We start from the raw sequence: 14,096 nt of genomic DNA on the forward strand, positions 1-14,096 counted from the left end.
AGGAACCTGAGAAAGCAGGAGCATGGTGAAGTATGGTTTTATCTGGTGGTAGGCTCCCCAGGAGCACCATTAGCTTTGGAGGAGCTCAGCCAAGCCAACAGGGGAGAGGAATTCTAGAGAATCTCTTGCCCCAGGCTCTGATGCCCATAGGGGCTGGGACCAGCAATCCACTTTATGATTTGCAAGTTCATCCATGCAACTTACTGTGTGAGCAGAGGCTGCTGGGTGCCTGACCCAGTACCTCACTCCTTACCTAGGGGCCCATCTCCAGCTGTGAAGAGGAGGATGGTCTCTGCCACCCCTGGCCCTGAAGTGGAGGCTGCCAATTAGCACCTCCTGGGATGGTGGGTTCCATGATGTGAATCTGGACCAAGGTAACAAACAGACCCATTTTGCACTGCCCCCACCCACACCCAGCCATCAGAGAGCAGCAGCTTGTGGTCCCTGCCCATGGGTCTGCCTTTGACCCTTTCACCTCCAGCTCCCATCAAGTCACTCTGGGCCCCCCCCCACCCCTGGGCTGCAGGTCAAGGGCTTCTGCAATGCCTGGGCAGCAGGAGGGTCTCTAAACAACCATTCCTATCAGCCTAACAGGGCAGGCTGCAGCTCACTCATCTTCTCCACCCATCTCCCCTGAGGTCTTGTCCTTGCCACAAAAGAGAGGTGTGTTCTTAACTCCCATTAACTAACTCAAGCGAACAGCCCGGAGAAGACAAGGCAGTTTATAATCTTCAGACACATTAGCAGGGTGAATTAAAGCTGGGGGGTGAGGGAAGGAAAGAGTCTTGTCTTTACCTGGACATGCTAGCTTTCACATGCTGGCATTTTAACATGCGGTAAGAAAGCACCACTTTGTCATAGCAAAGACAAGGTCTCACTGTCATTCAGCCAGGCCCAAGGATCTGACCTGCAGCTACTTTCCATTACCCCCCCCGTTAGAGGCCAGACCACTGGGGCTTCACCTTCTTTAAACTTCCAGTAAAGCAATCCTCAACTCCTATTTAACGAGCAGCCGTATCCACCTGTATGTTAGGAAGGGCTTAAATGCACTTGTTCCCTTTAAAGGTGTTGCCCTTCCTGGAGCCCAGTCAGGGACACACTTCCACTCAAAATCAATTTTATTGCTGTGTTCCATCAAAAACCCAAGAACCCAACAGTGCCTTGTGTGTGACGCTGCTTGAATACAGCTTCTGACAGGACCAGGCGGTAATACCAAGAGAACCTGGTTTTAAAGTTATATTATAAAGTGAACCCCAAAGCTGTTAAGTAGGTAGCAAAAAGACAGACACCACGATCACAGAAAGATTGGAAGTTTCTCTTAAAAAATATAGCTCTGGAGAGAGATTGCTGCATATCACATCTAAGAGGGGAAATGGCGCACAGGAGGAGCTGGCTTCTTATTCCCTCTGCCCATGGGGCTGCTCTGATTGCCTCCTTTCGTTTGGTTACAGTGCAATGGCTGCGGGCTTCCGGGAGAACAATATACACTCATGTCCAGTCCCAGCCAGGCAGTGGCTGAGGCAGCAAAGTACAATGCTTGGCTCTAAAAGTCACAGTTAAAAGAAGAAGTTATAAATTAAGATTTAGAAGTTTAAAGTATTTTCTTTTTCTTTAAAAAAAATAGAAGAGTTTTAATTCACTTTCTTCCACCCCTACGTCATTCATTCGTTGTCGGCCGTCCGAGGGAGGTGCTCTATAGGGGAAGAAAAGATTTAGTTATTTCTTCTCTAAGTCCATCCCACAGAGATGGAAAGGCAGGCCCCTGTGCTTCTCCCCTACCCTAGGGGGGAGAAGAGAAAGATCAACAAACAGAGGAGACCCAGAAAACATGCACTGTATTGTTTAAAAATAAATAAATAAAACCACCCCCACCCTGTGATTTTTGGCGGCTTGAGGCTGGCACTGATGTGACCAGAGAGGTGCAGTTTCTGCACGGCCTCTCTCTGGTGACAATTAAGAACCGGCTGGAAGGTTCTGGGGCCAGCAGTTAGGCTCCGGGGCTGGCGCACAGCCAGGGAAGACTTGCTTATACTTCCTGGCACTACCGCGGCCCTTAGGAACCAAAACCGCCAGGGCTCGGGGAATTCCGGATCCCGTGCTGGGAGCAGAGGCCCTGATGCGACTCCTGCACAGACAGATCTTCAGCGAACTGACAGGGGTATCGCGAGCTGTCCTGTCACCATTGCTTAACTCTGTGGATCCAGCTGTTCTCAGAGCCATGCTCTGTGATGACCCATTCCTGATGAGCCCCATGAAAACCAAACGTGTACGTGTACATCAGGAGAAAAAGGTCCCATCTCACTCTCCTACCACTGAAAGCTTGGGCAGGACTTCAAGGGGGAAAGACTGAGCCCTGCGTGGTGCTTTTTCCACACAACATCTTCCTATGCACAGGCCTGGGTCCGCTCTCCCAGACAGACAGGTGTGCAAACCCCCACCAGCATGGAGGCCGCTTGTTAAAGGCTAGGTTTTAAAACAGGCAGAGTTGGGTGCCACAGAACCACTCCTCACCACCAAAGAATATAGAAATAGGCCCAGGGTTTGGAGTTCAAAGAGCTAATGACACATCGCCCCATGGCCCACGTACCTTCTCACAAGGATCCCTCGAGCTCAGCAGCTTTCTTCTTCTTCTTCTAGGAAAAAAAATCAATCTGTAAAACCCCCATATGAACTGGGCCCAGCAGAGCCAATTCTGCAGCCCGTGACAGCAGTTGGAGGCTTCCTTGCTAACTCCATAGAAATTGACAGTTCCTCCCCACAGAGAGTTTCACTGGGTGGCTTAGATCAGCTTTGCAGTTGTCCAGCAGCTCTGCTCCCATGGCTACTCCTCTCTCCTGCCTCCCTGCCCCCCCCCCCTTTTTAGCTGAGAGATTCCTCTCTTTCCACAAAGCGACTGCAGAGCCTGCTGGGAAGCGCAGCCAGGGATTCCCCACTGCACCCCCCCAGCGTGATCTCTTTGCTGGGGAGAGGTGCGAGCCCCCTGGAGCAAAGCTTTCTATCTGCAGGAGCAGGGCGGCATGGAGCACTCCCTCCACGCAGGGCAGGGCACTCAGGCAGGAGTGAGTGGGTCGGTTGCTAATGCACAGTCAACACTAAGCATTAGCACAGCAAGGAAAAATCCTGTTCCCTCCAGCAGGGCCAGATGCTGCCCCTCTCAGCACCCACCCGCCCCCACACAGGTCAGAGTGGGGAGTCCAGGTCAGTCCATCCCTCTCCAGCACCACTGACGCAGCCACGCCTTGAAGGAGCCAGCTGCAGGGTGCAGCTCTGTGCAACGGGGCGCTGCCGCAGAGGTGCTGGAGAAGGGAGCCGCAGATGCTGATCGTTTTGTGCTCTGGGTACCTGCCCACTAGGGACAGGCCAGAAGCCAGCCCTCTCCCACGCAGCTCTGGGGGGCAGAAGCGGATGTACACACCCACTTACCTTCTTTTTCTTTTTTTGGGGGGTGGAAGCAGACCCGTCCGTGCTTGGCTCCACTCCAGCTGCAGCCTTCTTGCTTTTCTTCTTGTCTTTCACAGTCTTCTTCTCTGGGAGAGACAAAAGGACCCGGGTGCATGTGAAAGGGGACAGGATCAGGGCTTCCCGGGGGGGGGGGGGTGGTCAGACACCACTGAGAGGCGGGGGGGGGGAGAGGGAGGGAGGGTGTGTCTCTGCCTCACCCACTGAGCCTTTGGCCGGGCCTGTGCTAGCAGCTGCCCCAGCCTTGCCCTGCATTGCTCCATCAGGATAGCAGTGAACGCACAGCCCTGCTGCTCAGGGCCCACCAGCGCCCAAGGGACATTTCAAGAGGGAAGCTGCCGTGCCTTTGAGAGCATGCCTCGTTCTACCCCACGCTGCACTGGGCACATGCAGATGATGCAGGTGTCTCTCGGCCTGGAGACAGATGGGGGCAGCAGCAGCTAGGGCCTGGGCTAACTTTTCAGCCCACTCACATGGACAGGGCACAACTATGTGGTGACATGGTCCAAGGCACATTTCCACCACAGCTGATACTGCAAAGCCAATTGGGGGTTCTCCGAGATGGGGCATGTGTGTGTTGTGGGGGCAGGCTGGGAGATCACTGGCACTGAATACACATACAATTAAGAAACAGAAGAGCAACCTGTTAATTTTTGCAGAGCTGGAGTGTCCCTTCACCAGCCCACAAAAGCCCACCCAGGACAGCCTGTCTATCCACCCCATGCTGTGCTGCCAGGCCCCTCTCCCAGATGAGAAGTTGGATTTTTGCACGATAGAAACCCCAGCAGATAGTGTTTGATCCTCCTCTCCCTCTTCTGTCTTTTATTCCTGCCTCTCCCTCCGGGAGCTAGCACCTCTAATCTGCAGGCCTGCATTCCGCCAGCCGCGGGAATCTGCAATGCACTGACGTGGAAGGCAAAGCCCGAGCAGGGGCTACCTGCAGGGCAGGAACTGCTCTTTTAATTGGAAGTGACAAACAGCAGCCCAGCTCCATTCTCTCTCTCGCCCCCCGGGCAGCGTTAATGGCACTGGGACATCTTCAGCGATCACTGTGGCTCACTGCCACGCTGGGACGTACAGTAACAATACGCAGCCAGGCAGGGGCCCCTGTGAAGAGCGGGAGCGGCAGGCTGGAGCTATGCAGACGACAGCTCAATGCAGAGCCTTTCAACAAAGCGAAAGGGTTTGTCATGGGGCTGCCGTTTCTGAGCAGCGCCAAGAACACCCAGCTCATAAGCACTTCTGCCGCACCTAGAGTGTTTTAAACTCAGGGAGCTGGCGCTGATCACAACCCCAACCTCCAGCCTGCCTGGCTGGGAACTTCACCCTCCCTGTTTTAGAACATGCCCGTGTGGCCTCTGTCAAGCACCAGCTGGGAGCTGGCACTGCCAGCCAGCTTGGCTTCAGCCCTTTAGGGCTGGGCAGGCTGCAGGGTTTCGCCGGTGTCTCTGGAACAGCTCTGTAAAGCTTGTAACTGGCGGCAGCTTGCCCCGTCCTTGTCTCACAGCATGCGCTAAGCCTGCTGACTGGGTCCTGCCTTTATGCACAGTAGGGAAGGGAGGGGGCCCAGAGCGATGGGTGGGGCATAAGGACATTTCTGGAGAAGGGGCCGAAACAAACTCCTCCCTCCAAGCATCGCTGCGACGGACTAGCAATGGCGGCAGGACAGCTCTGCAGACAGACACATGCCCGATACGCCAGCCAGGTAGCTGTGCAGGCCACAGTCGGGGGCAGAGCTCATCACTGCACGCAGCAGAGAGTCATCCTCTGACCCGGGTTAACATTCATTCAGTCACTTGCTTAACTAGTTCAGCTCAACCCTGGACTGGCTTTGGGGGGCAGCGTCTGAGCCCCAAGCGAACCCATAGGAACTAGACTCTGGGGTGTCATTTAGGGGATCCAGCAGCAGAGACCAGCAGGCACTAGCCTGTCTAGAGAGGTGCGGTGACAGTCGAACCGGGCGAGGGACAGCACCAGGGCCCTTACTTTTACTGGCTTTCTTCTTCTTCTCCTTGCTGCCCGCTGCTCTCTCCCCTTTGCTTTTCTTCTTTTTGGGAGTCTCGAGGCCACTTTTCAGCTTCTTCGGCTTGGGCTCCGCAGGGCTGGCATCCCCTGCTGCCAGCTTCCTTTTCACGGAGGATTTCTGCTTCTTGTTCTCTTTGTCCCCAAGCTTTGGTGCTTTCGTTGCTTTCAGAGCCTTGGCTGATGCTGCGGGGGTGTTCCTCACTGCCTTCTGCTCCTTCTTCCCTCCCTCCAGCTCCCCTGGCGCTTGCCCGCCCGGAGCCTTGGCAGCAGTGGTAACCCTGTCTTCGCTGTCGCTCACGGAGCTCTCCCTCTCCGACTGAGCGATGGACAGCAGAGCATACGGCGACGGTGTCCCTGGAGAGCCCTTAGGACCACCAGCATTCTGAGTCACCACCAGGGCTTTCTTTGCCTGTGAGGCTTTGAGACTGGCGCCTCTTTCGCCCGCTTTCCCTGCTGCAGTCTCTTGGCTAGAGGCCACTTTTGTGGCGACCGCTACCTCCCCAGAAGAGGACGACTTGCTCTCTGTAGACACAATTGAAATAAGAAGATTTAGAGAAGAGATTTGGTTACAACCCAACCAGCTCCAGGGAGATGCCTCCAGTCCCAGACCCCAGACAGTGTAATGTGCAGGTACTCGTGTCATAGAGAAATAGTCACTAATCTCCCCAGAAACATAATGGTGTATTGTTACAGGGCTCTATGATGGGGGGGGTGGGGTGGGGAGTGCATTAACTCAGAGTACAGAAGCCAGGCTTGGGCTACAAATTAAGAGTCCAAAGGGCTCATAAGAATGTAAGACTGGCCGAACCGGGTCAGACCAGATGCTTCAGAGGGAATGAACAGAACAGGGCATTCTAGTCCCCAACGTGTGCCCTAAAAACCCCCCAAACCAAAACCAAACAAATTTGGGAATCTGAAGTCTCTACTGGCCCAGACTAAGAGCACTGGCTGGATCTGCAGGTGTAGACACAGCTGTATGTGACCAGCTTGCACTATGATTGTATCAAGACAATGCCGTTACGTCCTTCCATTTTGAGAGCACTGTGAGAGTAGATTCTAGATCAGTGGTCCCTTGCAGACACCTAGTCCAACCTCCTGAACATCACAGGCCACAACACAGCTCTGTAGGGAGGATATGGATGAAACCCAACAGATCTTTCAGTCTTGGGTTTCTACTGTTCACTTACAACCACTGAATGGCAGTGGGAAGAAAGATTTTTGACGATACAAAAATGATGAGGGGCATGGAATGGCTGCCCTGTGAGGAGAGATTAATAAGACTGGGGCTTTTCAGCCTGGAAAAGAGATGACTAAGAAGGAATATGGTTGAGGTCTATAAAATCATGACTGCTCTGGAGAAAGTAGATAAGGAAGTGTTGTTTACTCCTTCTCGTAACACATGAACTAGGGGTCACCAAATGAAATTAATAGGCAGCAGGTTGAAAACAAACAAAAAGGAAGTATTTTTTCACACAGTGCACAGTCAGTCTGCGGAACTCTGCCAGAGGATGTTGAAGGCCAAGACTAAAACCAGGTTAAAAAAAAAAAACTAGATAAGTTCATGGAAGATAGGTCCATCAATGGCTATTAGCCAGGATCGGCAGGGATGGTGTCCCCAGCCTCTGTTTGCCAGAAGCTGGGAATGGGCAACAGGGGATGGATCACTTAGAATGAACAGAACAGGTCATCATCCTCTGGGGCACCTGACACTGGCCACTGTCGGAAGCCAGGATACTGGGCTAGATGGACCTTTGGTCTGACCCAGTGTGGCCGTTCTGATGTTCATACATTCTGTTTCAATCATCCATCCAAATAGCTGTTCCCTTGTGCTTCCCGTTGGCTTGCCCTTCCCCAAACAAACATTTCTGAATGACACGCAACAGGGACAGCTCCATGGAAGATGTAGCAGGCCAGTATTTTGTTGGTAGCATTTGATAAAGTGATTCTTAAATCAGCTTTTATCAAGCATTGACACATTTTCCAATCAAAAATGGTTCCCAGGAGAAGTGCAGCATATATCTGAAGACAGAAAGAACCTCCCATGTTATCAGGTTTGCGAGCTCTCATTGCTAGCTGGTCTTTGACTACAGAAATAAGTTTGGCAACTATCACTAGAAATGTTAGTTAAATTTCGGGATTCAGAATAGCCATGCACATGGGAACACCTTACAAGCTGTATAACTGAGCAGTTGTATGCTTCTCAAGCATCCAACCGCCCCCTCCCGAAAGGATACAGAAGCCTAGAACAGCTTGCAATGTTTCTGGAGGTGTCCAGCAGGGGGCAGCAGCAGACTGTCACAGTAAAGGACAATGTGGTCTTGTGATTCGCACTCTTCACCTGGACTCAGATTTCCGAGATGGAGAAGACCTATTATAGGTCATTTACTCCAGCCCCTGCCAATGTGGATTTGTCCCCCCAGCATATATTCTCCAAGCTCATCTAAAAGTCCCGGCTGATGGGGTTTCCACCACTTACCTTGGGAGATTAGTCCATGGTCTAAGAAGCCCTGATACAGTGCATGTTTTGGAACCAGTTCTAAAGCTGCTCAGCTCTGTGAGCTAGATCACAGCCTAGGACACGGGTCTTAAATATGTGGCCTGTGGGCTTATTTCCTGCGGCCGCCAAGCTCCCCTCCCCTGCAGCCCCCCTCCCCCTCAGCACGCCACATCCCCTCTCTTCTGCCTACCTCCAGGTGCTTCCCGCCACCAAACAGCTGTTTGGCAGTGCTTGGCGCTTTCCAGTTGGGAGAGGAGCAGGGAGCCATGCGCTCAGGGGAGGAGGAGGAGAAGAGGCGGGACAGGGGCAGGGATTTGGGGAAGGGGTTGGAATGGGGGTAGGGAGGGGGCAGGGCCTCAAGGAAGGCGTGGAGTGGGGATGGGGGCTTTTGTACCTTTATATAGAATCCTAGAATCTCAGGGTTGGAAGGGACCTCAGGAGGTGTCTAGTCCACCCCCCTGCTCAAAGCAGGACCAATCTCCAGACAGATTTTTGCCCCCAGATCCCTAAATGGCCCCCCTCAAGGATTGATGAAAAGGTGTCAGTGATGCTGCCCTTGGGCCAACGTACTAGTCCTCATGTGGCCCTCGTGGTGCTTTGAGTTTGAGATCCCTGGCCTAGGACTAACCTGCCGTCTGTTTGGCTGATGTCTTCTCAGCATCCGTATCGGAGTCACTGCTGTCACTCTCCGAGACGTCAGGCAGGGCTGCTTTCCCGGGTTTGGTGATGGTGCTGGCAGCAGCTGCTGCTTTTCTACGTCCTGGTTTGGGTGAGGTCAGGGAAGCAGGTGTTTGCACTTGGGGTGCTGCTGGAGCTTTAGAAAGACCTAGATAACCTATTAGAAGGGACTGAAGAGCACACACACGCTGAGTGAGACACACAGTCGCCAGGGCTGAACTCTCTTGCCTCCACCCAGGACATTTTAACTGCCACTCCCAGCTGCCCCTTGAGCAGCCCTCCAGGGTGGCAGGCTCCCCTCAGGGACCCTTCGTGATTTGGGGCCACTGGGAAGTGGAGAGACAGAAGCCAACCTACCAACACAAGACACAGGGAGACCAGGGGTTTGTAGGGAGCCCACAGATCCTTTGGCTCTACCCCTCTGCTCCATTATTAACCCCTCTGCTGTACCACACACCGGGCCATGGAAGTGGGTACAGGAGCGTGCCAGGGGGTACCCCAGTGCTGGGCAGCCAGGCGGCGGGGAGTGGCACAGCTCAGGCAGCACACAGAATGAAACGCAAACGGGGGGTTATTTATATGGCTGCTTGACGAGTTTATGACATGTCGTAGTCCACTGTATATTTGCTCCTTTGTTCTCTCCCTGTTTAAGCCAGCCTAGGGGAGGTTTTTGACTATCGGTGCATTCCTACGCTTGCATGCAAAGCTGATGCATTACAGATGTACTGCGCTCCCTAGAGATTACTAAGAAAGGGGGTTTACTGGCTTAGACCTGCGTTCAGTTACAAAGAAAAGTTGCTGCTATGAGTCTGGCTAGTTTCCCATCTTTGGCTATTTCAGTGCTGCAGGGCACCAGGTTCCCCGTATGTGCCTTTTGATTCGACAGCCACGTCAGCACAGCACCAGGCCAGGGCAGAGCAGCAGCAGCGCTGCGATTTGTCCGTCAGCTTGCAGGAGTGTTCCAAACACCTGAGTTCAAAGCCTTCTCCCCTCTCTGCCCCGGGGCCCTGCCCAGCAGGCTGAGTGGGTGCAACTCTAGGACTTGAGGGCAGCAGCAGCCGCCGTTTACCCCAATACTGAATCTGGCCCAGCGTCTGCTCCATTTTACAGAGCAGAGAAGAAAGGCGACAGCCCTGGCCTGCAGGGCACAGGACCCCTCACCTGCGAAAGCTGCTGCTCTTCCTTGTTGGACTCCGAGGAGGTGCTGTCGGCCTCCTTCGTCGCTCCCTGTTTCTGGGGTGCCCCTGCTGGAGAAGCAAAGTGTCCAGTGAAGTCCTCCTGTTGGTACAGCACAGCACGCACCTGAACAGGGAGCACCCCAGACTTCTCTCTGGGCACCCCTCCCCGATATAGGCTGTTGTGGGGCTCCCCAGAGACACGCACTCCAGAGTGGCTGCTCCTCCACAAGGAGCCTGCCTCTGCTGCTTGTCACTCACAGCCTCGTGTGTCAGCAAAACCCACCCCGCCAGCTAAGCCGGGCCCAGTGCACAGCAAACCCTTGTTCTCTGTGCTGCTCGCCGGGCCGACAACCCCCAACCACTACTGGAAGTCCCCCAGAGCAGCATCTCTTACCAGGCCTCGGGGACTGCTTGGCCGTGTCCTCCTCCTCGCTATCGGAGGAACTGCTGCTGTCCGGGCTCTCCTGCCCTTTGCCAGGTGCTGGGGGCACAGCCTGGCTCTGGGTGGCTCTGCCTGCAGCACGAAGTCCTGCTTTTCCCGCGGCTGCGATGGGACCTTTGCCCTTGGCAGAAGGGCTCAGCAACACAGGGGCATTTGCTTGCGCACCCTCCCCTGCAGGGGCGACGGCTTTACCTGAGGCAGCCCGGTTCTTCAAGCAGGATGGAGGACGAGGCTGAGGGGAGGGAGAAGGAAACAAGGAACATTTTAGACAAACTAGGGGTGGGGGATTCAGACCTTCCCTGAGCTTTCCAGAGCAGCCAGCATACCCCGAAGGCAGGGAGCTCTCATGGTGAAGGCCTAGATGATCTTGAGGGGGGAGGGGGTGTCTTTCCCACGCAGCCCAGGGGCACGTCACTTCACCTCCGTGACTCAGTCTCCCCATGGGCACACTGAGGGAAATGCCACCTGCCTCATCAGGGGTGCTGAGGAAGCTACAATACCCAAGGCAGTTTGTAAAAGGAGTTAGGATCCTCAAATCAAATGTGCGACCAAACTGCAGAGTCCTCAGTATCAGAGGGAGGAGAATGCCCTTAGGAACACAGCTTGTGCCCCCTACTCCTCAGTCTGGGGCAGGGGCAGGAGCAGCTCAGATCAAAGACAGACGGAGAGGGCTAGAGCTGGTCTGGTCACTCCAGATCTTTAGTGTAAAGCGGTGCAGGGGAAGCTATAAGAAAGCACTGACGCGAGCCCTGAGCCATTATCTGGGAGGCAGCCAGCAAGATAGGCCTGCGGCGAACGGCTGACAGCTGAAAAGGAAGTTTTCAGCACAGAGCTCTTACCACGAAGGAGCCAGTCTGAGGGTGAGACCTGCAGCCTCCTCAGGCAAGGCAACAGGACTTTTCTTTTTTCCCCTTGCATTATGGTAACTGTGCTCAAAGTGGCTGTTAAAATCGCGCTGCAAATCCCAGCCAGCCTCTGGAGGACACTCTGCCAGTTCCGGCCTACAAGCTCCAGCAGCTGCTAGATCTCCCTGCAGCACCGCATCTCACCCTGCACTTCTCCCTTACCTGTCTTGCAGGCTTCTCTTCCTCCTTGCTCTCCGAGGAACGTGAGCTCGAGCTCTCGGATGCTTGGCCAACTGCGGTAGCAGCTGCCTTCGCAGGGCTGCTGGCCACTCTGTTGGCAGCTTTCCCAGTGGGCAGCACGGGCCTGGCCATGCTGGCTGTTGTGCCCAGAGGCTTTGCGGCTGGAGAAGGTTTTGGTTTCACCTGGGCCGGTTGCTAGGCCAAACAAGAAAGGAGGAAAGTCAAGACAAGTTGGCGACTTTTAAAGAAATACAGCAACAGAGGTGAGGAGCCTGGAAGTCCAGGGAACTAAACCCCATTCTGCAGGAGGACAATGCATAGCCAAGTAAGCCTCTGTGCTCAGATCTCAGGCTGATGGGGACACACTGAGATAGAGAACAGGACACCAGCCCCCTGAAATGTGCTCTCCCACTCTTTTCATACACCCCACATGGTTTATGACGACGGTTAACAAGAAGCCATAGCATTTCATCACAGCCCAGGCCTATCACCTCCCCAAATGGGAGGGAAGGGGATGACGGGACAGTCCTGGAAGGAGCACCATGCTCCAGGGAGGTAGATCATTGGCAGAAGCAAGTAAACACAAAGTGAGGAGGGCAGGGGAAGCGATCAGTCCCCTGGTGTCAGTTACAAGCCAGTCTACGCATGTGGCCTCCCCCACCTGGCAGACACCCAAGCTTCGATGTGCTGGACTCCGTGGGATCTCTCATGTCTTTCGGATATGACATCTGGTGCAAGATGCCATCCAGGGGGCTGTGGATCCAAGGAGCCTTTAAACATTTTCAGCTGTGATTTGAGAGCTCAAAGTCACAGTGATTACTTTTACATACCTCTAAAATATCAACCCTCTTACTAAACGAGGCCTTGTGCCAGCTGGGGAGCACACAGCTTCCTAACCATCCACAGCACAGGGGCAATCCCTTTCTATCCCTGACTCCCAACAACAGTGCCAAGGAGGCCGGCGCTTTGCATGGCACAGACACTTCTGGGAACAGGACTGGGAGCACCTAGCCGGCCAGCAGGCAGCAATGATTTCAAGCACCCGGGAGCTGAGCTGGAGCTGAAAGGCTGTTGGACACATCTGGAGCATTGTGCAGGTCAGGAGGTGCTGCCTGGAGCGGAGGACCATGCACTGGCCCACTGGAAGTTAGCAGCCTCAGTGGCTTTTCTCTTATTTATGGCAGCTTCTCCAGTGGCATATGGGCCACCCTGCAGCACTGAACAGCTGGAGTACAGAGCATTCTGCCAGGCCAGGGAGAAAGGGGGGTATGCTGGTGCTACAGGACTTGGGAACCCCTCCTGGGCTTGGAGAATTCTCCACTGCGGGGGGCCGGGGATCCAGCTGATTTATTCTGCAGAAGCTGCACAAAGAGGCCCAGATGTGGACAGGAATCAACCTGTGTGATTATCGCTGTCACAAGGCAGCCAGTCCCTCACTGCTTCTAACCTCCGAACCCTAGCCAGCCCCCATTGGTTGGAAAGGTCCCTGTGCCGGCTGGCTGGGATCACCAGCCCTGACGGACGCTCCCCAGAGCCTGGCTTTCCTGAAGAGCAAGCGCTCCAGAGAGAGAGAGTTTCGCTAGTCACCATTCCGCGAAACCCCAGCTCTCAAAGAGGCCAGCTCAGCAAAGCTTCCTCCCTATCGCCCGACAGCCGCGCGGTCTGTTTGCTAGTTACCTGCACGGGTACCCGATCCTCCTCAGAGTCCGACTCCTCACTGGACTCCTCGCTGCTATCTGCTGCCCCTGGTGCTTTTGGAAGAGATGCTGGAAGGGCCTGGGCCTTCTTGACACTAGTCAGCTGTGCTGCAGCAGGGGTCTTCACTGCTGAAAGAGGTCGGAGAGAAACCAAGGGTAAGACTGCAGGCTGTTTATAGGAAGACGATAGCTGGAGAGCTGAGGAAGGCTGCTGATGCTTCAGTGTTCTGGTTTTAGACTGGGAGAGAAAACCCTGCTGAAAGGGGAGAGCTGCTAGAAGACAATGATTTCCTAACACCTCCTTCTCCACAAGATTTCTCTTGCTACCCCTAGGCCCCGGCTTTCTCTTCAGTATGAGTGAAGGGGCCCAACAGGACGTGGTGCGAGGGATGGAATAATCGGGAACGCCACGAACATGCCAGAATAATGGAGCTCTGGAGCTGGAGAACCCGTCCCTCCCGCCTCTGTGCAAACAGACAGCCACCACGAGAAGCCGACAAGAATCAGTAGTGGAAAATGTTAGCAATTGATAGCTGAGCAAATTCCCTGTGCAAAGCCTGCTGGAGGTTTCTGTTCATTTCCTAGGGGGCTGCTGTCTTCCACTTCACACAGACCCTCCCACCCCTGCAGTTGGGGAGCACGTCAGCCCTTCCAACAGCCAGTCACACTCTGGCTACTCATAAAGCTGACTGGGTGGGTTTCTGCCCGTTTCCTGGCAGCAGTTACACCAACAAGCAAGAGAGACCAGCCGGCCTGTTGCCTGGTGTTTCCGCTAGCTCCAGAACACAAACCCATGGGGTGTCGGAGGTCTGGACAGCAGTGCATAGCAGATCTCAGCACTCAACCCCACATTTACAGCTAACAAAAGTTCTTCCCACCTCCCGTGTGCACAGGCTGAGTTCTGTTTTACCAGCTCCCTGCAATGAAGGATTTGACATTAGCTCAAGCTCTCCCTGCAGGAAGGTCCTGCAATAACTATCTACAGGTGCAAGACTCCTTTGTAATGAAGTCATTCCCTCTGGCATCTTCCTGCAT

The 14,096-nt window shown here is 54.2% G+C and overlaps 1 protein-coding gene across 6 annotated transcripts in view; it reads right to left on the reverse strand.

The window, feature by feature from the left end:
- Positions 1-1,100: 1,100 nt before the first annotated feature.
- Positions 1,101-14,096, reverse strand: part of TCOF1 (treacle ribosome biogenesis factor 1) — a 34,181-nt gene continuing 21,185 nt past the window's right edge. The window contains exons 10-18 of one of the 6 annotated variants that reach the window (XM_050961514.1): positions 13,042-13,187; positions 11,347-11,559; positions 10,232-10,511; positions 9,821-9,906; positions 8,610-8,829; positions 5,446-6,006; positions 3,424-3,527; positions 2,588-2,633; positions 1,101-1,693 (exon numbers count right to left, since the gene is read on the reverse strand). In XM_050961514.1, the coding sequence (XP_050817471.1) occupies positions 2,592-2,633; positions 3,424-3,527; positions 5,446-6,006; positions 8,610-8,829; positions 9,821-9,906; positions 10,232-10,511; positions 11,347-11,559; positions 13,042-13,187 (1,652 nt within the window). In that variant the 3' untranslated portion in view covers positions 1,101-1,693; positions 2,588-2,591. Of the gene's footprint in view, positions 1,694-2,587; positions 2,634-3,419; positions 3,528-5,445; positions 6,007-8,609; positions 8,830-9,820; positions 9,907-10,231; positions 10,512-11,346; positions 11,560-13,041; positions 13,191-14,096 lie in introns of all 6 variants that reach the window. The other 5 variants (XM_050961517.1, XM_050961515.1, XM_050961513.1 and 2 more) reach the window with 5 other exon arrangements.

The sequence above is a fragment of the Gopherus flavomarginatus genome, chromosome 7 (assembly GCF_025201925.1).
Source record: "Gopherus flavomarginatus isolate rGopFla2 chromosome 7, rGopFla2.mat.asm, whole genome shotgun sequence".
Classification (NCBI taxonomy): Eukaryota; Metazoa; Chordata; order Testudines; family Testudinidae; genus Gopherus; species Gopherus flavomarginatus.